We start from the raw sequence: 24,648 nt of genomic DNA, 5'->3' as shown, positions 1-24,648 counted from the left end.
TGTCTGATTGTTATACAGTACTGCCATGATAAACCTGGGCATTTCATATGGATTTGTGGAGTCATTGTTATGTTTCCACGGTCCTATAATCCCCATATTTATTCCTATGTTCCCAGGGTCTTATGTTCCCCGGTTCTACATATGTGCTCTCGAGGAACCTATGTTCCCAGGGTCCTTTGTTTCCTATGTTCCCCAGCTCAACACAGCATATACTGGGAACCTAAAAAGATGTTTGTCAGCTCTGTATTCACTTAATATGACATGGGCTATTGTTGGGTTGATAAAGCTGTTTTGACGTCTTGTTATATTAAAAATAAATAGATAATATTTACGAAATACTCAAATTTGACCCAAACACAATAGGAGGGTTATTGTATATTGACAGAATATTGAACTGGGGAACACATGCCCGTTGGAACATACAGATACGCTCTCGTATTTGTAGTAGCACATTCAGGAGATGAGAATGGTGTCACTGTATGCCTGCTTTCTGTAAATACAAGTGGTTTTCATTGCTCTGTTCGACCCAATTTGCTTCCGTGCGTCTATCTCCCCTGCAGATCTGTCTCTGAATGTCAAGATACTTCACCACGCCTCTCTCTCCTCCGCAGTGATCGCGCAGAAAGCGTCCGATAAGATCACAAATATCTGGAGAAAAAAAAACCCTGTCACCTAATTTAAAGTGTCACTTGCTCCACATCTTACCGAGTCTATTAGAGATCCGCGCGCGCGCTAATTCTTTTCATGTACGCTGCTCCGGTGGATGCGGCCCCGCACTACAAAGGGCTAATATATGAGCTCAATGAAAAGAGTGCTGCTGTTTGCCCAGATCAGGGGGGTCTTTTATGAGGCGCCGTGCGTGAAGGATAGCGAACAGGAGCGCACGCATGCCTGATCTTTCTTTTTTTTTTAAGGAGGAATTATTCCATTATTTGGTTAAGGGCCTCGCTCCCGCGTTACAATAAAGTGGGGTTCTCGAGGTGTGGAGAGCGTTCCAATAGAGTGGGGTACTCGAGGTGTGAAGAGCGTTCCAATAGAGTGGGGTTCTCGAGGTGTGGAGAGCGTTCCAATAAAGTGGGGTTCTCGAGGTGTGGAGTGTGCGTTACAATAGAGTGGGGTTCTCGAGGTGTGGAGTGTGCGTTACAATAGAGTGGGGTTCTCGAGGTGTGGAGTGTGTTCCAATAGAGTGGGGTTCTCGAGGTGTGGAGTGTGTTCCAATAGAGTGGGGTTCTCGAGGTGTGGAGAGCGTTCCAATAGAGTGGGGTTCTCGAGGTGTGGAGAGCGTTACAATAGAGTGGGGTTCTCGAGGTATGAAGTGCGTTCTAATAGAGTGGGGTTCTCGAGGTGTGGAGAGTGTTCCAATAGAGTGGGGTTCTCGAGGTGTGAAGAGCGTTACAATAGAGTGGGGTTCTCGAGGTATGAAGTGCGTTCTAATAGAGTGGGGTTCTCGAGGTGTGGAGAGGATATCTGAGAATGTAGGCCATCTAGGGCCACGTGAGCTCCCACTCATCTCATCTCAGTTCATGTGGGAGTACAGTGGAGGCCACAGTAGATGTATTCACAAGGAGCCTCCACACACACAATCATTCTGTGGCCCAGTTCTTTGGGAAAAACCCAACATTTTTCTGTCATTCTTTTAGTTTTGCTATTCTGGTAAGAATTTTGTGATTGTGCTCATGGAGCAGGCATGCGTTTATTTAAGTAATGTTTAAATGGCAGGTGTGTTTTTTTTTCTGCTGTATTACAATTCAGGTAGCAGTAATTCCATCAATGCCCTTCACTGTGCAAAAAGTGGTAATATGCAAATCGACTAGCATAAGAGATGTACAGCTACAAGCAAAACTGGGAAATCATTTAGATTTAAAGAAATAATATTGCACAGAGGGGGGGGGGGGGGGGGGGGGAATTAATCACACGGAAAAAAATGTCTCCTTTAAGATTGCACTGGTGTATTACCTGGAGGCATAGAATGTAAATGGAAAATCAACATTGTACCCGGTGATAAGGAGAACAAATTAATAAAAGTATTTTCTCTCCACCTCCCTGTGCTGGCGTGAGTGTGAGAAGTCATGAGGCAGTCAAAGAGGAACTTTTCCTTCTCTGCCCCCCCCCCCCCCTCAAACACACACACACACACACACACACATGTACACACACACACACACATGCCCCCCCCAGAACGGACTTGTTTAGCTGCTGATACAGACACACGGAGGAAAGCACCTTGGCTTGGAGTCAGGTGGCTTTCGGCGAGCAGAAATCCCACTCACAAAGAGCTGTTTTTTTTCTCCTCTCTCTATCAAGGTGGAGCAGGGGAGATCCCTAGGAGCTATTTTACAATAGATAGAAAAATTATTCAATTGAATAAGCAGACTTCGGCGATTCCACTGAGCTTTGAATATGCAAAAGTGAGACCTTGGCTGCTTTTTGAACACCTTTGTCTAACACTACATAAAGAAGCGTATCAGGAGTGATGCACACGCTCTACTCAAAGACTATTTTTGTTTAAGACACTGTGGTCATGCTGGTGCAGTGATGTGTCTAGAAATGTGTGTGTGTGTGTGTGTGTGTGTGTGTGTGTGTGGACATGCTTGTGCCCTGTTCCCTCAGGATATGTGCACTTTCGTATGCTGTGATGTTTCTGTGCGTGTGTGTGTGTGTATGTGTGCGCCTGTGTGTGTGCGCGCGTGTGTATAAGCTTTTTAAGGGAGGCAGAGATCATTTGTGACAGCTCACTTCCTCTCCTCTGTCTCTTGTTGCTCGCTGAGCACTGATTGCTGAGTCATACTCAGTGAACTGTGACTCAGATACTTCTAGGAAGGATGGGTCTGCACACTCACCGCTAAGAGAAGCCCTCACAGCCCTCCAAGCCCGACCTGCTGTAATCCCTCACTAAACTCCCCTGTACCCTGGGCCGCATATTGTCCTAACATTTACATTCAGTTATCTAGCAGATGCTTTTTGTTTCAGTGTGACTCACAGCACGTTGACGACGGCATGTCATTTCACGAGTATTTCCTGCGTCGTCTGAATTTAACCTTTGGCCTTGGCTCAGCTTGCTGCAGGCTGTACCGGTTAAAGCATAAGAGCTTCAAAGGTCAACGACAAACACTGTATTCAAATGGCTCTCTGAGTCACGCCATGCAATTGTATAATTCTTTCTTCTCCTCACCGCTCTGCTCTGTCCGTCTCGCTCACTCGCAGGTCGTCTGGACGATGGCCTGGAGGAGGAAGAGGAGGAGTGTGTGTCGGAGGAGAGCGAGCTGGTGGCCAAAGAGGAGTTCTCGGCGGAGGAGGGTTTCAGCGCCGACTTTGAGCCGGAGAACCTGAGCTGCGAGGGCATGGACTACTTCTGCAACAAAGGTACCCTTCCTCCTCTGCTCACACCCATCTTCCTCTCTCTTCACACATCATCTTCCTCTTCCTCACCCCACCCCCTCAGGAGAGTCACACCCCCTTTAATGTACACTAGGTAGATGCATGGTAGGTATGCCACCCATTGGTTTTCATGCTGCTTAATTCGTCCACAATTAATTTATTTTGGCACCATCAAATATTCAGGTAAGCGATGAAGTCATTCACACACACTGACAGAAGCTATTAACAGAATCAAAAATGAACAATGCACTTTCAATTGTGTTAATGATTTACAACGCACCCAGCTGCGAGCCCAACGCTGCTATTGATGAGCTTTTTTGTGCTTGTTTGAACCACGGGCACCAAGTGGTTTGGCAGTGACGGTAATGGGGTGGGAATTCCTCCAGCACCCCTCTTGCCCAGGTTTCAAAGCATTCTGTTTGATATCTGATTCCCGCAATGTACCTGAGAGCAGGAGTTTGATCTCGAAGATGGCAGCCACGCTGCTGGCTGCTGCACTGTCTAATTTCAGCCAGGTGGTACCAGAAGGGTTGCCTGTGTGTGTGTGTGTGTGTGTGTTGTGTGTGTGTGTGTGTGTGTGTGTGTGTGTGTGTGTGTGTGTGTGTGTGTGTGTGTGTGGGCATGTTTGTGTACATGTGTATGTATATTTGTGTGTATATGTGTGTGTGTTTTGAGTTTGTTGGTGTGTGTGTGTTACTACTAGTATGTGCAAGAAGGTTTGTCAGGAAGAAGAGGATTTAAGGCATAGCTCCTCCTCAGTTTGATTATCTTTTTGCCCCTTTTTACAATTATTTCTGAGTTTAATTTATATCACCTCTGCTCTCAAACTGTCTAATCACTCTCTCTCTCACACACACACACACACACACACACACACACACACACACACACACACACACACCTTCACCAGGCACAAAGGGCCCAGCAGGCCTCACCCTGTAGTCTGCCTATGCTACTTATCTGACTCATTAATATAGGGCCTACTGTATGTTTTCACCAGTGCCCTACAAAAGGAGCATTCCAGATTAAGACCGTCTGTGTGTACTTACGCGTGTACGGGAGCATGCCTTGAGGGAGCTGGCTTTCAGAGAGAGACCTTGAAAGAAATCATTTATGTTGTACGGCAACTATGCATCGCAATAGTAATTTTCCTTTTGTTCCCCGAGAAAGGACATGAAAGGCACATGGCATCAGAACATGAATATTGATGGAACTTGGCTCATAATTGGATAATTGTGATGCCGTACCCTTTGCAAAGCCCTAGTTTTTTTTTCAAATTGAAATGCTCTCAGAGGAATACAGTTTTTTGTACATCCCCTGCACATGTTCATAAACACAATTTTTGTCGAGAAACAAATTGTACATAACATGTGTCATTCGTTTCAAGTCATGGACTGTCAGTGCCAGCAGTCAACAGGTTTAGTCTTCATATTTATGTCATATTCTTAAAGGACCAATATGTAATATGTACGACTGTACTAAATCATGAAATTACCCTGATATGTCATCAGAGATTAATGAAACATGCTAAACTGAAATACTGGCTTTTCCGACAACAATGCTAGAGCCAGTATCTTTTAAAATGTCTGTTCCGGAGCGGAATGTCTGTTTGTGTTCTGGCCTGTATGATTCCGCCCACTGCCCATTTCTCCTGTACCATTTTGACAGCTAAATAAGAACGCGAACACATAAACTGATCAAAAAAGCTTCGGCATCCTTCTTAAAAGGCATGCATGACCTGAGACGGGTGAATATTGGAGATGCATTTGAGAGATGGAGACAGTAAATGCCCAGGAGCAAATGCCAAGTTGGCTCATTTTCTCCTGAACAGGTAAGCATTGAGCTTCAGCTAAGGTTAGCTAACCTTAACTGACGTATCAAGGCTCCTAGTAGGGATGGGCATTTTAAGTAATTTCAACATTCATACCTGTGGAACATGTGCAGCTGGGTTATCAAGGCAGCAAGTATTTGAGACACACAGCCAGTGAAGTGATCCCAACTGGAGCTGGCTAACGCAGCCATGCTAACACATGCTAATGCAATGCTATCATTCACATCAGAGGAGCTACTCTTTCCTACTTCGGCAACATCCAACGTGACAGAAATATAGCGTAGGACAGAAACGGCAAGTTTGACTCTAAATTGACTCAATTTATGAACGCGATTACTCTACGCGTTGAACAATATTCAGCATCACCAAACAGCTTCTTATTTCAAGGCAAACTAGACCCGTTTCCGAAAGGCTTTGCAATTGTAACAACATGCTTGCACGTCTTGTCTTGTGTGTGTATGTGTGGGGGAGGTGGTGGTGGTTGCTCATGGATTTCAATCACTGACCTCACAGATTTCAGTCATGTTCACTTGACAGGTATGCAGGGCCTGCACACTCTCTTCTCTCTGTTGCTCTTCCTCTAGATCCTCTGCCTCTTGTACCACTGGAACCTGCACTCTCCTCTCCTCCTCCTCCTCCTCTTCCTCTTCTCCTCCTCCTCTCTTTAGCTCATCCTCTCCACCCTCTGTCTCTCACATTGCCTTCACTTGACACTGGTGAGGGCACTTCATATCTGAGATCTGCATCAGGCTGTAACAAGGAGGGACAGTGGACTACTACTCCGAAATAGATGTGAAATGATTTATATGTTATCTGTTAAATTGAGCAAAATGTTATCATTATCAGGGCCTGGAAAGAAGGAACGCGAGACAACGCTCTCCAATATTTTGAAATTGGATTTCAGTACCGATTTTAAATGCTTGGCTTCCGCACTACATATTGCTCCTTTAGGTCTGTGGTGTAGCCATCACTTCAGACTGGAGGCAGGGAGAAGTCAGAATCACCAGTGATTATCCTAGATATTTTTCCAAACCCATTTGTACGCTTTTTGATGAAACAACCATGTGTGACTGTTAGACCAGACCTGCACCTGGTCATTTTCATGCTTGATCCTAAATGAATAGGCTGTATACTCACTTACAAAGCCTAGCTAGTTGTTACTGTATTTCTGCTTGATATCATTAAGAGGCAAGGAAGGGAAGTCAATTTAACATAGGCTGAAGGTAGTAGCAAGTTGTAGACTAAGTCATAAAGGTGATCATAAATAGTTAAACAAAACACCCTTGAAAACTAAATAAATTGATAAACTAAAACTATCCAACAAGCCACATCTTCCCATATATTTTCCCAAGTCTACTTACATATTCTCAGTCATAATGCAGTGGTCAGCATCAAAATACAAAGCCAGCAACTGTAGGTTTACCAAAAAAGTATCCTTTAGGGTTTGAGTGAAGTCTTGTTCCTGTAATGTGTTCTAAAAACTGACTCCAGATGAAACGAATACAGATTCAGTGCAATGCTTGTTCCAAAAGAAGAGATTAATTAGGATTCAGAGGCGCATGTGGTGTTTTTAGAATCATTCCTCTACTAATGAACTCTGACATCTGATGATGTACTGTATATTCCAACAGAAAAGGCTGAGGGTAGAATGGGGTCGATTAACTACAGCACACACACAGTTATTTAAGTACACAAGCCATAGCAGTGGTGCAAAGTAGTTTGAAAGTTCCTCAAATCCCTCAGTTGATATTTCTATTGTCTTCTCTAACTCCAAGCCTTAGGAAATCTTCCCATAAGAGCGTCCTATATTTCTGATGCCTCTGCACAAACCGAGAGCAGTGATTTCCCCAAAGTTCCAACTGTTTAATTTCCTTGATACTTAAGTCATCTTCTTTTTATTGTCACTAAATACACAAGCTGTTTTCGTAAGATTTTTTTTTCTTTAGACTTCCCCTATCTGCGCTAATTCTCAGCTAAGTCTCACGTTCACATCAGAGCAGCGCTTTGGCCAAGCTCCCTTTCTCCCTCTTTCTGTCCATGAAAAGTTTTGAGCAATCATCAGGTGTAGCCATTTTTCCCCTTGATCCACTCTTCAATTAGATCTCTTTAAAACTAATTTAACCAAACGTCTGAGTGGCTTAAATTTACCCCACTTAGTGCAGAAATGTGGGCGAATTAAATGCAGCAGAATCCTGCCCAGGCATTAAAGACGGTTTACGCCGTGTTATTCCTGTGCTATAGGAAGAGAAAGAGAAAGAGAAGGAGATGGGGAGAGAGAGAGAGAGAGAGGGAGATGGAGAGAGAGAGAGGGCCCACTTCATTAAGTAAACCCTCTCAAATGTGATGGCACAGCGGTGTAATTAGCCCAGTGCGGAGTCAGACGTCGGGCTTTAAAGGCAGCCACTCATCCTCAGGCCCCTTTATCTGCCGGCGCTTTGGTGGCGGAGAATAAGGTCTGGCGTGTAAGGAGGGCTTGTGGGCAAGCAGTCGTCCTGCTCGGCGGATCGGCGCTCTTAGCTTAGCCCCTTGTATCTACGTCGTCACTCTCCGAAAAATGGGCTTGTCAGGGGGGGGGGGGGAACCTAAAACCTCCATTAAAAGTTTCAGCCCATAATAGGTATTAAAAAGCTGTCGCAACACAAAAGGAGGAGCGCCCATTTTCATTAACATACGGAGCGCTTATTAACTTTGATCAGAGCGCGGTGGAGTAGGAAAGCGGCTTAAAGGCACAAAGGTCACCAAGTTGAATGCCACCAAAGTCCTCCGCCGCTCGCCTTGCCCTTGCCAGCCGGAACAAGGGAGGCTCCGGCGATAGCTGTTGCACCTTGAAGCTGGGGGCTCAACCCTCTTGTCACCCTCAGTCCCTCCGCACAGAACCCGCTCAGTGCTGTTGGTCCTGCGCTTGAAGCCCTGCTGTTTTGTGCCATTGGCCAAACAAAATAAGCAGCACTTAAGGTTCCTGTTGCTTCTCTTTCTTCCATTACGTTTCCATTCAGTTATAAAAAAGATTCCACAGAAAGCTACTTGTGGTACAGGCAGGATGTATATTTTATTGCTCGCTGGTACATCAACCAGTGCCCAAGGAATTGCCAGCACTGTGCTTCACCAGTTGTGCTACAGAAAAAAAAACATTTTCTGTCAGAGACTCCCATTAATCGCCACGTCAATCTATGCAGTTCACCACCCATCACCGTTCTGCCGTCACAATGGCAGATTGCGCCACATCCTTTTATTGAGACGCCACTGCATGCTTATGGATGTTCCAGTGTGAAATGAAACGGTGCCACATTCAACAATCTGGATTGAAAAGGAAAAAAGACTCTTTCAGGGGAACGCCGAGGAGGACGTATCTCTCGGCTTCATTCCTATTCTCTGCGGCCTGTCCGCAATCTGCCGCAGTGGCAGCGGTAGCGTTCCACTGAGTGGCCGCCCTTAAACTATTTGGAGAGTGTTTCAGCTTCAGTGGCGGCGGGCGCCACACTCATGTACCATGAAATGATTGAGGCGGGCTCTCCTCGACAGCTTCACACATAATGGTGTTGAAACAACATACAGCGGTGTGAAATGAAGTCCCTGGCCGCTGGTTTGAGGAAACATTGCGAGAGCGTGTGAATAAATATGAAACGAGCAACGAGAAAGGGGGTTGGGGGAGGGGGGGCATTTGGATGGGATTGTTGAGCGCTTGATGAGACTCCTGTATGATTGCTACGGACTCAAAAAAAAAAAAAAGCAAGCAAGATGACTGTGAAAAAACAGGCTCTCCAGCACTACTAAGACGACCTTGACTTCTCCTTGGCCATTAAAGAAGGCTTCCTCAAACAACTTTCGCAGTGGTCAATTTCACGTTTATGGAGCTGTGCTTGCTTGTGAACGGCATGGCAGCGAATGAGGCCCATGTCCTGATTTATGTGCCATTGTCACACAGAGAGCTATAATTGCACGAGTAGCTGCCATTTTTATTTACAGAGCACCATAGTTTTTTTTTTTACAGAAATTGTGAAATTTCACCTTGCTTTCATTTTCTTTTCGGTTTTTTGTTGCTTTGACTTGGTCTTGTTATTGTTGCCAGAGAAAAGTATAGCAGGGGTCCCTATGAACAGACCTTAAGTCGTCCTAAGAGTTCAAACAACGTGGAAATCATGTTTTAGGCCGTGTGGAAAGAAAGCGACTGTTAAGAAAAAATCTAAAAGTGTTGTCCTGTCAAAGAGCTCTTCAGACGTGTATTCATGAGGATTTCTCATTCCGAACGGCGACCCATGGCACCGAAGCAGCAACACAAGGCTGATCAACAACGCCCCATCATTTACTATGACGGCCAGTCCCTCAATGCAGCCCAGGTCTCTGGTTTATTCATCGATTCATCTAAATGCTCACATTATGATGCAGGTCCAGTTTGAGCCCCCAGTTGAGCTTATCACATCTGAATGGGACTTTGAATAGCTATGAGTCAGTTTAGTTAATGCCAAGGCGGACTGACCCGCCACGTGACCGCCGCGACCCGCTTGAATGAAATGGAATCATCTGAATCAAAGTGGCTTCGGTAAAACGCCACAGCCATAAACACAGAGTGGCCGAGTTAATTATGCTCCCCCTTTTGTGCCGTTTGCAGGTAATCGGAAATCCTCGGCAAAACGGGCAGCGGGGGGAATATCTCCGCAATAATTTCCCGTCGATCAGAGAAAGGGAATTGGGAGAGATGCCACGTTTGAATGCCCGAAAGCCGAGAAAAAAGCAATGGGAATATGGAAAATGCTAATTTGCCGGGGAGGGTTGATAAGATGAATCGAGACATCCCTTTAGCCGCTCTTATTTGACTCAGCAGAGGAAATGAATCATTAATGTTTGTTAAGTATGACAATCTAGCTGGGCCAGATCTACATGCCCCCCCCCGCCCCGCCCCCGCCCCAACCCCAACCCTCTCCCCTCCTGACTGACTGAATCGCAGAGAGATAAAGAGGCCGGGGCAGCAGCCACCCGCCCGCTCGCTGACTGCCAGATTCTGTAATGATGGCGAATTTATGGGGCCTTTAAAGAGATAGTGGCCGAGGCCTTTTGCTAATCACTTCACACCACTGGAGAGCTTTGTGGGATTTTTGGTGTGTGTGGGGGTGATGAGGGGGAGGGTGTTTGGAGGCATTTGAAAATTGTTTGTATCATAAGATGAGATTTGTATTCCGTGCGGCTTATCGGAGAAGCTGAAAATGAGCTGTTTGCCGGGGCCTGATGGCAGGGCAGCGGGCTTTGTGAATTGTTGACCGGTCGTATCTTGACAGGCCATAGCGCCACTCTCTGTATTAATGGGGGTGACGCATGAAGATCTGGCTGAAGTGACTGAGGCCATACTGTCTGGGGCATCTCCACCCCGGCTTGAATATCTTAAAATGTGCGAGTCCACCATCACACCACCCTTTTCCCTTTTTAAATGCATTGATTGGTACACTTTGGTGTGTTATGTTTATTTATTTACATAGTCTGCTTAGCCCTGGCAGAGGAAACTTTCCTTCTAGAACGTGAGAGAACGTTCTGAAGTCATCGCCACCCTAGCTTGCGTCTATCCCTTGGCCAATCTGTCCACGTCTTGGCTTGGTCCGACTCAGCGGATTAGAACCGTGCTCAGATCTCCTTAAATCGTCCACTCCAGATTGACATTTTGAAGGGCTTCCTTGGCGGCGCCAATGCTGAGGGGGGGGGGGTTTGGGGGGGTGAAAGCCAATATGACTTTGTTGCTACCTTGCTGGAGGAGTTGTTTGTGTAAATCGCCTATAAGCTTATTGACCTGAGAGAGCGTGTGCGGTGGCCATTAGACAAGGGGCGGGGCCTCTCCACTGATAGGGCAGCGATAGGGCTGATTTAACAAGCACAGTGGATGCATCATTATACACACACACACACACACAGTCATACTCACACTCACACACACACACACGCACACGCACACGCACACACTCACACTCACACACACACACACACACACACACTCACACACACACACACACACACACACACACACACACACACACACACACACACACACTAGGGCTGATTTAACAAGCATAGTGGATAAATCATTATAAACACACACCCTCTCTCTCTCTCACACACACACACACACACACACACACACACACACACACACACAAACACAACTAATAAATGAAATGAATATGAAACTAATAATGAAACTAATAATCATAGCATGTAGACTGCTTTATCCTTCCCAAAAAGTGACAGGGTTGACTCAAACGGCCAACCTACAGATGAAGAAATTAAAAGCACCGCTGATGGAAACCAAAATGGCTAATTGACATGGAGAGTCTAATATCCGCCCAGCTGAGAGGGAATCAAATCAGCCCATTATTTTTCATGAAAGGTGTTTGAGCAGATAGCTGATGCTTCAAAATCAGCCTGCAAGCAGTGTACACCGGTATGTGTCAGGAACCCCCCCCCCCCCACACACACACACACACACACACACACTCTCTTTGTACTCACGGGCGCTAACTGCCTCTTCTCCCTTGCCATTTCTTCCTCCACGTTTCTGAGAGGAAACTTCATCAAGCCCTGTGACATTGTTCCCTATGAGGTTGCCGTGGCGATTGTGTTTAAAATGCACTGCAAACTGTGTGAGATAGAAGGCAGAAAATCCTTAATCACTGCTTAATTAAGGAATCATCTTGTAGCTTCATTTCCTGAGCTGTAATTAAACAGTTCCAATACGTTTCGTTACAGGGCTTAACATGTTCGCCTGAGATCAAGGTAGTGCCTTTAATGTTATCTCACTCGGGCCTTTTTTTCTCTCTCAAACTCGCTACATCGGAAGGAACTGTTGATATTCGCCTTTGTTATACAAGACAGACAAGTACACTAAAGAGGTTCTCCAGAACTGACAATATAAATAGGGGGGGGGTGTGTGTGCGTGTGTGCGTGTGTGTGTGTGTGTGTGTATGTGTGTGTGTGTGTGTGTGTGTGTGTGTGTGTGTGTGTGTTAGGGGGGAGTGAGTGTGAGCTTTAGAGATGAAAAAAAAAAAGTGAAAGATAGGAATGAAAAAAAAGACTCGTGGTCCCAAACAAGAAGTTGCATGAGGGAAACTGGGTCGTTATGACCTCATGTGCTGTAAAGTAGGACAGCGTCACACACACACACACACACACACATACTTCCTCTTCTCCTCTCACACTCTCTCTCTCTCTCTCTTTTTTTGCCGAGCAAGGCAGGAAAGAGGCTGCTATCCCTTGGGCGATATTTACTGGCATCTTTGAAGTGAGCCGTGTCTTAACTGGCTTAGGGGCCCACCGTGGAGAGTGAATCCGATCTGAAGATTAACCCCTGGCGGGATGGACCCCAGTTGGCGTTTGGGGCAGGGGGAGGTGTGTGTGTGTGTGTGTGTGTGTGTGTTTGGAGGGGGGGGGACGTCACCGGCGGGTGTCACATCGCTCCTGGTGAGGTGGTTGTCACCGGCCACTCTCCTTGTGTACCGGCACCCACCACTGCAGCCGGAATCCGCCAAAGCAACTCCAGAAAACTCTTAACTCTGGTCAACTCCAAGGAGGGAGACGTTTTGAAGATGGGACCCCATAGTGACTGGAGGAGGGGGGAGTTTCTCACCTTGTGGTTCCCCATCCTGGGTCCCACCGACAGCGTCTCATCTGTCCGCCGCTCTTGAGGACGCTGTTGCTTTCGGGGCGAACCCCTGCCCTGCTCCCGCTGTGGCTCCACGCTCCTCCACGCTCCTCCTCGCTCCCCCTGCCCTGCTCCCGCCGTGGCTCCACGCTCCTCCACGCTCCTCCACGCTCCTCCTCGCTCCCCCTGCCCTGCTCCCGCCGTGGCTCCACGCTCCTCCACGCTCCTCCTCGCTCCCCCTGCCCTGCTCCCGCCGTGGCTCCACGCTCCTCCACGCTCCTCCTCGCTCCTCCCCGCTCCGCGCTCCCACTTATCCGCTCTCATCCTCTCCTCTCCTCCTCGGGCGCGGCTTTATCATATCAAAGTCCACGCCAAAGATACACAGGCCAGCGAGAACACAACACCCCCCTCCCTCTCTCCGCACACACACACACATGCACAAACACACACACACACACACACACACACACACACACACACACACACACAGCTGGCCTTAAGCTCAAAAAATGCTACCACTGAGCAGCTTTACATCAGGCACCTTAGTGCTGCAGTATGCTACGGTCATTGGGTCCACCAAGTCCCAGTGTACAGCCCATGAGGGCCCATGGCACCTATAGCAAACACTTATGCCTCTGTGATTTATAGGCCTGTAAAACAGCACTCAGCACAATGTGTGTACGTCTGCGGGAGGGAGAGTGTATAATAGATGGAGAGAACGAGGCGAGTGAGGAGCTTTTACCGAGACCACCAGGGACCGGAGAGGACTGCGAGGTTGTCCCTCTGTGGGGAATGTGACGCGGTGCGTGTGTTTGTGTGTGTTTAACTGGGTTCACGAGCACTCTGCTGCCTTCGTAGAGAGACACACACATAAAACCCCAAAGAGTAGCTTTGCTCGGAGCCTTAAAGAGCATTAACTAAGCTATGTGTGTCACACACACACACACACACACACACACACACACACACACACACACAGCGTTCTAAATGCCCACATCGCTCCACAGTTCCGTCCTGAGGCTCTGGGCTTCCTACCGAGTGTACTCATGGGGATGCACCACGGCCCTGAGGTGCTGGGGTAAACACACACACACACACACACACACACACACACACACACACACACACTCATGGGGATGCACCATGGCCCTGAGGTGCTGGGGTAAACACACACACACACACACACACACACACACACAGTATCAGGGGGCACACTGAACTGTCTGCGGTTCTCTACTGTACACTAAATGGGCTCTCTGTTTGTTTTGCGCTTGTTTTAAGCTGCCAGGCATTTCCTCCAAGTCTACTGGGTCTGTGTGATGTAAGAGCAGAACACAGTTGCTCTGAACCATCCAGTTATGGCTCAGTCTTGATGCTTACTTTCACTGACTGTCTGCAATACATTTCAGCCAAACATTACCTTAAATGTAACATTCAAGGAATATATATATATACAACCAAAAGTCTGCATTACCTCTTTAAGTAATATATAAATATACAAATATACATATTGGCTTAACACATAGGTCCTATACAAATATACATATTGGCTTAACACATCCATGGATGGTATGATAGGGAAACCTATAGATGTCAGAATTCACAGTGATTTGTATACTTTATATTTATATTTCTATCACAGTATCCACACAATCCTGTTGCATTACAGAGATAAGATCCTCTGTACATAGTCATTCTCCTAGATAGATCTATTAAGGTTAGAGACCCAACAGTCTCATTTTTGTGGTGGTGAGAATGGGAAAGATGGGGGTGGGGGTTGACAAATGGTATGAGGAATATCTTGCAGTAGACCAATAGGAACTACCTATCTCACTGTCTGCCGTCTCGCTAAGGAGGACAGAAAGGGTCTTCTTAAAATGACGACCTTGTTTTTGAAGCCGACTACAGTTATGGCTTAGTCTTGTTGCTTACTTTCACCTGACTGTCTGCATTACATGTGAGCCAAACATAACTTTAAATATATATATATATATATATATATATATATATATATATATTAGGAGCGTACCTAAAGAGGTGTTACAGACGTTTGGTTTTTTAACATAACTTAGAAAATGTCTAACTAAGTTAAACTCAACTCTTTTAGTGGTCTGCAGCTGTTGTCTATTCACTGTTGAGTTGACAGAAGTGCCCCTGTGTTGTGTGTTTCAGGAGAAGAGGAGGGGAGACGGGAAGTGAGGGAGACAGACATGGACACCTCTAACGAGAAGACCCGACACCCCCCGCCAGAACCTGAGGAGTGGGACGGACCAAGTAAGAGAACCACATCAGTACATCTAAGTGTGAATGCCTGCAGGGCATGTGTATGTGTGTGTCTAATAAGTCCGTTTGGGAGAATGTGTCCTTCTTTGTCAGGTAGTCTGTGTTTGTGAGGACGCGAGTAGCCTACATCCGTGTTTGTTTGTTGTTGTGTGCGGCTCACATATGCACACTGCATCAAACTGCTCTCATTCATTGCCCCAATTTTTAATCAATGAACTACCCTGACGAGTCGCGAGATTCAGCTTAAAAGGCATCTAACGCATTACACAAAGAGGTAGTCCATCAGGGTGTAAGGCGCGGGCAGCTCTCGTCCAGGTGTTTTGAGGTGAGCGCTGGCCGCCGGCAGAAGGCGAAGCTGCAAAAAAAAATGGGCCATATTTTGGGGTGACCTCGGCTTGTCCGCGGCTCTCCTCTAAGCGCCTGGCCCATTAGCCAGAGGACTGTAATCACTTGTACGAGCCCCATTATGACACGTTTTAAATGAAGCCATCAGGGACCAGGGGATTTTGCACACTCAATAGCAGGACATCTGGAGATATCCTTGACAATGGCCGCAAGGTAGGAACCCGAGATAAAAGGGAAGAAGGTTTTTCATTAGAGCGCCTTTCCTTTATTTATGGAGGAAGATGAAAACTTTACAGTTGGTGTGTGTGTGTGTGTGTGTGTGTGTGTGTGTGTGTGTGTGTGTGTGTGTGTGTGTGTGTGTGTGTGTGTGTGTGTGCATTTTGCCTTTTCTTGGGCAGCATATGCAAGGGAAACAAGAAGCATAGTCTGTAATAATGGAACGGTATCATTATGAAAGAGAACATTTGTAGTGAATACAAATGTACGTAGAATAGACTGAGAGTCCTGTGTGTTAAAATGTGCCTTCCTGTATGCACTGCAATGTAGAGCTTCGGTTTTCACTGAACAAGGTCATTTGAAATAAACTATCAATCGGCAATGCTCTAACAAAGGGAATATAAAGATTGCAAACATGTTCTGCACCATTTCACAAAACGCTTGTCTGAAATTCGGCGTTCATAAAAAGCTCAGATAAAGATCGGGTAGCGAGGAGTTCATCACCAGCTCGTGCCTGATTAAACAGATCGAGTGATGATCTTTGGGCCTCCCTGTCGTCCTTATCTGAAAACGCTGATATGTATGACAACGTTGCCATGCATATCACACAGATCATCTATCAGAACGGTGTAGCATTCACCGAGGCGCTCACGCTGACTTACGAGAGCACGCAGGCACTGTTGGCGTCGTGGCACCGACCGCATTGCCTTTCTGAGAGCGCTGTGAGCGAGTTGTGGGAAATAAAGTGAATGGGCTTAAATGAAGTTGTTATCGCCATCATATTTAAGTTTAGTCACTGGGGTTGCATGGAATGGATTAAATTGCTTTGCTCTTAAGCTTATTGTATGTGTTATTGAACATAGACTGGCTAGCACAAAAGCCTAGGCTGGAAATACATATCTTTTTTTTCTTGAAGAATCTCATTTTTCTATGCACATTTTTCTCCTGCTTTATCCAATGCTCTCCCCCCGCCCCCCCCCCCCCCCCCCCCCCTCATCTCTCGTTCTCAAAACTATATTTCTATCTTGTTTTTATTTTTTTCTTTCCTCATTCTTTCGTTCTTTCTTTCTTGCCTTCTCTTCAAAAAAAAAAAAAGAAGAAAAAAAAAAAAAGTCACTTCATCAAAGCTTTGGATAATACAGTGAACAAGATAGCAACAGCAGCAATTACTGTTCTGCACTGTTAGTCGGCCGCTGCTGAATACACAAAATATGATGCCCGTTTAATGTGAATGACCTCGAGAATTTATTGCAGGTGCATACGTTTATAGAAGTGGATTAGGCCAAGTTGTCTGCGCGGGGGCCCCCCGGGGGGGTGTATTTTATACTGACAGTGAATCAGTGTTATCGGCCCCTATCAGATAATGCATTTATCATTAAACTCCACATTTGCATTTCAATCTGGGGAAGGAAATGAGCATGGCCGGCGACAGATAAGAGCGCTTCGGACGACAGTAATAAGCCATCACTGTGATCAGTCCGCAGACAGGCCCGAGCAGGTCAAACCACAACCAGGAGGGGCGACGGGACACAAAAAAAGACAACGCGACAGAGAGAGAGAGAGAGAGAGGGAGGGAGAGAGAGAGAGAGGGAGAGATAGAGAGAGGGAGACAGGGAGGGAGGGAGAGAGGGAGACAGGGAGGGAGGGAGGAAAACAGAGAGAAAGGCCTTAGAGGAGAGAAACTGCTGAGCTTAAAACTAGTTCTTTGAAAAATAAGGGAGGGAGGGAGTAAGGGAGGGGTATGGGGTTTGGGAGGGAGGGAGGGAGGGAGGGAGTAAGCAGAGATGCAACTGTAGTTCTGTGATTGGCTCTAATTATCTTCCCCGTCCATACCCATCACAGAATCACACAGACACACACACACACACAGACACACACACACACACACACACACACACACAGCCACACACACACACACACACACACACACACACACACACACACACACACACACACACACACATGCCCACTGTAGCCTCATGGCTTAGAAACACTCAGTGGTTTTTCCAGTGTGCCTTCCCTAACGTCAGTGGAATGTGGCATTAGTGTGGGCCAGCCTGCTCTGCTCTTCTCCATGCACCATATGCCCCTTATCATTCCCATCATCTAAGCAATGCCTACGGATGGATCTCTATGGAAACGCTGCACCAATGCCTTGGGCCACACTGGCGTAGCGTGTAGGCCCTCGGCTGGGTCTCTCATTTGTCAGTTCATGGCTGGTCAGTTAGGGAAACCCAGATGTCAGAATTCACCATATATTTACATTTTTATCACCAGTATTCTCTTGCACCAGTGTATCCACACAATCCTGTTGCATTACAGAGATAAGATCCTCTTTACATAGTCATTCTCCTAGATAGATGTATTAAGGTTGGAGACCCAACAGTCTCATTTTGAGAATGGGAAAGATGGGGATGGGGGTTGACAATGGTATGAAGAATATCTTGCAGTAGACCAATAGGAACTACCTATCTCACTGTCTGCCGTCTCGCTAAGGAGGACAGAAAGGGTCTTCCTAAAATGACAACATGGTCTTTGAGGTAGCACAACAATGTCTTTGAAGCCCGACTACAGAGGGACTGGGGTATTAATCTTTTGCACGTAATAACCACATTCACTTTCCCATCATGCCTGCCATGAAAGGAGGCCATTTCCCCTCTTTTAATTTTGCCCATTGTGTTAGAAAAGTCAGATGGGCATGTCATCATTTGAGTTAAGTGGGAAATCAAGACAATCAAATATGAACATCGGAAATGACATGACTTCCTGTTCGGCGCGATTAAAAGTACATTTATTTAGTTTCGCAGACGGCCCCTTCTCGCTATCTCCTTTGTGAATGTTCAGATTCACGTCGCCCCTTTGTTATTCCTTGGCTTAGGTTTTTAAGCAGGTGTGATTATAATCAGTGGCTGATAATGCTTAATCACCCCATAGTGTGTATCTGAATGGGGCAGCGTAATGGCTATTGCATCAAAAAGAAGGAGGATTTCTAATGAAGTGACTTTGACCAAGTACACCTGCTGTGACATATCTATTTAACCAACTCCATTTTGGCCGAGGTGCTTTAAAAAAGGGCAACCTGCCACTTTTGTTTGAGCCTTTTTTGAGCCTTCTTCTTAATCTCTTTATCGTTTAAAGAAATGTGCGTTTCAAATGGAGTGGTTCCACTGTGTTCCTCGGCCTTTTGTTCTCCCTGCTCTGCACAGAGAAACGGTTCTTAGCCCTTCCAGCTCATTAGTCTAGCAGGAGGGTGCTTGTGCAGAGAACGTCCCCCTCTGATGTCGACATCCCGGAGAACACCCACGTAGCTCTCCCTTGATATGGAGCATGTCCCTGAGCAATCTGCTCCTTGGATCTGCTGTTTCATGTTCCCCTTCCGTCATGGATGTTTGCAGTCTCATGTCTAACGTGGCAATAGCATGTATAGTCATGTGCTAATTGTCGCAGGCTCCTTTGATACATATCTTGACACCCTCCCCTGGGCGAAGGAAAAGGCGGGAGCGGGGGAGTGTAGCGCCCATGTGCTAATGAACTTCTGCTTGCCACGATCTTCCCACACAAGCTATCTGCCGCACCAAAACTGGCTTCCATCACTGCTCGTAGGGATGTCAAGTCTGGAGATTAGGGTTTTCCGATACTCAACTTTGGCTTAGAAACAAAAAAAAGAAATGAAGTGTACTGCGAATCTTCAAATGCAATTTTTTTTTCTGCCACACCATACTGGACGTAGAACTATTAAAACAGCGAAACTTGTGAGATAATGTGAACCTAATGGTTGTTTGGAAACAGGATTACTGTACACACGCTACTTAATAGCCAATTTGCCTGGACACCCATGTAATCAAATTACAACAATAAACCCCCGTTAATCAGATGAACGATCTTGACCAAATGAGCTGACCGTGGGCGATGATTTCAGTAAGGACACAAATAAGAGTAAATCTGCATGAAATAAATAAATAAATTGATCACCTTGAGGACAGAGCTCTGCTCATCGCTGATCTCCCGTGCTCAGCAGTGCTTATCGGGCACAGCCCTGCCCACTACTCTCCCAGTAGTGCCAGCTGGGCACGGGCCACGGGCAGCCGGCGGGCAGGTGAAGGAGCGGACCTCCGGGGCGCGCCCCTGTGGACCGACAGAATACCCAGAAGCCTCCTTTGTGTAGAGAAGAGACTGTGAGAAACAGTGCTTTTACTATTTCACACTTTTACACTTTTACACTTTCGCTCTCTCTCTCTCTCTCTCTTTCTCTTTTGGCGCTGCCCACCTAAGCGCCCCAGTTGCAGTGATCCCTCTCACCCGCGCCCGTCCGCACTAAACAATAGCCATTTCAGCTTTTTTATGCACATATGTCACGCTAAGTGAATTTGTGGAGCAGATGGCCACGGTAGCATGGCAGGTGCCTCAACAAATGTTTGCATTCGCTGTGCAGCTATTTATATCGTGGCAAAACACGGAGGCACAAATATTTGCGAAAGGCCAGTGGGCCCTCTCTCTCGCTCTCGCTCTCTCTCTCTCTTTTTTTGGAGGGGGGTCTTTTAACGTGCGTCAGAATGATCAATGTTTTCTCCTGCATCCAAACAAACAGATGGTTGTGTGTGTGTGTGTGTGTGTGTGTGTGTGTGTGTGTGTGTGTGTGTGTGTGTGTGTGTGTGTGTGTGTGTGTGTGTGTGTGTGTGTGTGTGTGATGGTTGTGCCGGGCTTGATGTGAGAGCTATCCTCTGCATGTCTGGATCAGAAGGAAGAAAGGCCTGGATTACCTCTCAAGAAGACAGGAGGAGTTCTAGGGAACAAGGAGAGTTAATAGATCTCTCTGTGTCTCTTTTTAGTCTCTCTTCCCCCCTGTCTCCCCCACCTCTCTCTCTCTCTCTCTCTCTTTCTCTCTGACATTAAAATAAATTAGGCAAAGGCTTTGAGACGCATAGTGAAGTAATTCTGCAGGGGTTCGTTTACAGTGCACAGGCAGTTTGGGACTACTTATGTATAACAACAGAGGTCTTACCCGAACATGCCCCACTACCACAATACCGGGGGTGTCAGCCACTGCCGGCTGTTGAGGAAAAAAAAGCACTGAGAGAAAACAGGAATGCATTTCCTCTGGAGATCTTACAGTCGTCATCGTTATTCTTGGAGTAGGAAGTCGTTTAGCTGTTATGTGCGCAGGATTTAGCAGTGAAGCTCACCAAATTACTCCTGATAGGAGAATGTGGATCCAAGGTCGAGTTTATTTCAGGTCAAGGTCACATTTGGTGCTGTTTAAAAGCCCAGGCTTTAAATATGACCACTCGCTGCGAAAACTACATATCTGAGTCTCGAGGCTTCGCAAATCCCTTCCTAACAGCCATTTAATTCTCAGTTGCACAATCGAGAGGGCTCACTCTATATTTAAGGCTCAAAACTGCTGCAAGGGAACTTCGCTAACACGGGCGCTAGCAGCACGGGAGGATCTTACAGAGAGACCCCTACACGGGGAGGGTACACGCAGAGTCTGTCATCACGGAGAAACTAGGGACATTCCAGAGACTCGTCAACACCTGACAAGTTCCACTGAGTGACCAAAGAGGGGGGGGCAAAAAAGTTTCTCTCTCTCTCTCTCTCTCTCTCCCTCTCTCTCTCTCTCTCTCTCTCTGTCTCTCTCCTTTTTCCGATTGAATGCTATTTTTTTTGTGGTCCTCCTGTAATAATTCGCAGAAGACCGTTAAGTCAGGGTGTCGTCAGAGGGGAGGGGAGAGGCGAGGCGAGTGCGCAGATGCAGATTAGGGAGCGGGAGATGAGGGTGTAAAAGGGATTTAATGGTAGGATGGATTAGAGAAATCCTTGTAACAATGTTAAATAATTATAGTTCCAACCGAGATCAAAGCGCCATTGATTGAACCCCTCAAGCCTCGAGCACACAGCGAGTGAGCAAGAGAGAGAGAGAGAGAAAGTGAGAGAAAGGGAAAGAGAGAGCGAGAGAGACAGAGAGTATGTCTTGGAAAGCAAAGATTGGTGAACGAATGCGGTGGCCACTTCCGACGGCACACTTTACCAATGAATCGGACTGGTGAAATGGTGGTGGATGAAAAGATGTTGGCCCCTCCACCCCCCCCCACCCCCTCTTCAGAGAGGTTTTTGTTAGCCGGAGTGTAGGCTCAGATCCATTCAAGAGTCTTGATAACGTCACAGACGAAGCACAAGGGTAGAGGCTGTCGGAGACAACTTGCACTGATACCTAAGCGTTTTAAGAGGACTTATAGACAGCCTCGGCGCCTAATGTATGCAAAGCACCAACTTTGAGCAAAGGCTTTCATTCACAGTTGTTTATTTCACCTCATAATCAAGACATTTTCGACAAGCCCCGCTGCTCTTGATTCCCCCAAAGGCGGCTGTTCTCTTTGACTCCTTGAGTCATCCTTATCCCGAGGCATTTTTTCGAGGTCTCACAGCAATAAGTACTTCTGTTGGGGAATCAGATTGACGTAATAAAAAGCGGCTGAAAATCATGTAACTCAATAGAGTTTGATCCTCGGCAGAGGATACGTAAAGAAGGATGGTGCATAGCGTTTACAGACCAGTTACCCGATGGATTCCGGCTTGTAACAAGGCCAAACCTGATTGATCCTCCCCCGTGCAAATGGCGCACTGACTGGCTGTGCATGTCCAAAGGGGATTTGTTGCTTGGCAACTGTATCAACAAGTAGGCCTTTTTTTAAACGTGTGCGAGTGACAGTCTTTCAGTTAGTTTTGGACCATATTTAGCACCTACCTACCACATACAGTACTGTACATGGATTCAAGATAAGCACAAAATATAACCCATTAGACAGACAAATACACACACAGAGACACACACACACTCATACATGCTTACACACTCACACTCACTCAGATATGCCCCTTTCTCACACCCACACTAAGCCAATGTCAGTGTTTATATAACGTATAACAAAAGATTACCTAAATCATTGTAGCCATAACCAGTTTTCGGTCACAGTACAGCTCTACTTAGATATGTTAACAGGTTTATGTTTAAATATTTGTGGTTTGCTATATTTTTTTCTGTCCACACAGATTTATTTTCATAACACCATTTATATCAACCGGTGATTACTCTATACCTACCAAAATGCAAATATTAGATGAGGCTGTTATCATCCAGTCTTCACAACTTTCCAAATATGACATTGTAGTACTATTGCTGATAAACATGGGATTTTCAGGCAACAAGGGGCATATAAGCACACACACACTCACACACACACACACACACACACGCACACACACACAAACACACACACACACACACACACACACACACACACACACACACACTCACACACACTCACACTCAGGAGGAGGAGGGGAGTCAACGCTCTCCAATATGTTGAATTTCGAATGCAGTACCGATTTGAAGCACTTGGTTTCCTGGCTACAAAAGTGATATATTTTGGTCCTGGTTGTATCTCTTTCTTCAGCCCACGAGGAGCACGTTTTCTCAGTGATGCCCAAAATCTCACACAGCCCCCCCCCCCCCCCCCAACAAAGAAAGAGAACATTTGAGACGGGTTTGTAATAGCTCGAACACACTGCATGTGTGCCCAGTGTCAATACAGACACATTCACGCTTAAACAGAAGATAATGCAGAGTCAATAGTAACTTGCTGGAGCAGTGTTTGAAGAAGGGTTTCTTTGAGTTACTCTTCATTTCTCCAAAATCCTGCAGATGATTTGGGGCTCTCGCTGGTGCTGAAGTCAGAAATGTAATAGTCAAACCTTTAGCTGCAACAGGAGGGGGCAAAGTCTGAATATAATAATAATAATAATAATAATAATAATAATAAAACTTTGTTTATATAGCACCTTTCATGCAAAAGAATGCAGCTCAAAGTGCTCAAATATGCCCCCAGTATTAATTGCACATTGTTGGTGTTGCTGTAATGGGTAGCACATTACTAGAGTTTTCTAGATTGTGTAGTTATCCATTGGCCTTCAGGCAGTGTTGATGTTGCCAGATTCTCCAGAAAGAACCTGGGCCATATGGACCATATATTTAGCGATTTAGTGTGGCCATTTCCGCAAGGATTGGTCACAGTGTTCGGTGTATTCATGTCACCATGCGAGAGCAGACACATGTTTGGGTACATGCAGCGCGGCTACACACCCCTCTGGCAAACCTGTTAGCAGGCTGTAGCAAAGCATGAGAGGATTGGGACGGAGTGTCATAGTAGCCCAGCCCCATCCAGCCACAAACCACTGCGGGAAGATTTGTGAGGGTGGGTGGTGTGTGTTTGTGTGTGTGTGTGTGTGTGTGTGTGTGTGTGTGTGTGTGTGTGTGTGTCTGTGTCTGTGTCTGTGTCTGTGTCTGTGTCTGTGTGTCTGTGTGTCTGTGTCTGTGTCTGTGTCTGTGTCTGTGTCTGTGTCTGTATGTATGTGTGTGTGTGTGTGTGTGTGTGTGTGTGTGTGTGTGTGTGGAGGGGGCTCAGTGGTGGGGCTGTGGGTGGTTTGAGGGCGTGTTGGGAAGAGGTGTGTCAGGATTGTAGTTTTAGTTTTTTGTACACGAGGCAGAGCAGTGGCGCATACAGCTGTGTCCGGTTTACTCTCGCCATGGTGATTCTCATGTTCACTCAGCCCTGGGAGGACTGGGTTTGGAGGTCACTGATAATAATAATGATAATAATAATAATAATAATAATTATTATTATTATAATAATAATAGTGTAAGTCAACTATGTTTCTGCTTCAATTGTGTGAGTGTTGTGTTATTCAATTATGCCATTTCCAATGGCATATTAATCATCTTTTCAACAAACAAGCTGGCGTTAATTAAAGCAAAGCATGGATAAAGACGTGTTATTGGATCATCACTCCGTTTATCACCATGCACAGGCCCACAGTTAAGTAAATTCAGCCTGTGACATGAATTTCAATGTGCACTGTGTGTGTGTGTGTGTGTGTGTGTGTGTGTGTGTGTGTGTGTTTTCATATCTCCTCTGTG

General features: G+C 46.2%; 1 protein-coding gene across 1 annotated transcript in view; it reads left to right on the top strand.

Annotated features, from left to right (window-relative positions):
• Positions 1–24,648, top strand: part of zfpm2a (zinc finger protein, FOG family member 2a) — a 151,306-nt gene that overhangs the window by 39,352 nt on the left and 87,306 nt on the right. Inside the window, exons 2-3 of the mRNA XM_031575732.2 lie at positions 3,205–3,363; positions 15,003–15,104. Coding sequence (XP_031431592.1) covers positions 3,205–3,363; positions 15,003–15,104 — 261 coding nt within the window. The remainder of the gene's footprint in view (positions 1–3,204; positions 3,364–15,002; positions 15,105–24,648) is intronic.

This window comes from Clupea harengus, chromosome 11 (genome assembly GCF_900700415.2).
Source record: "Clupea harengus chromosome 11, Ch_v2.0.2, whole genome shotgun sequence".
In the NCBI taxonomy this organism is placed as follows: Eukaryota; Metazoa; Chordata; class Actinopteri; order Clupeiformes; family Clupeidae; genus Clupea; species Clupea harengus.
This window is presented reverse-complemented; position numbering and strand designations above follow the sequence as displayed.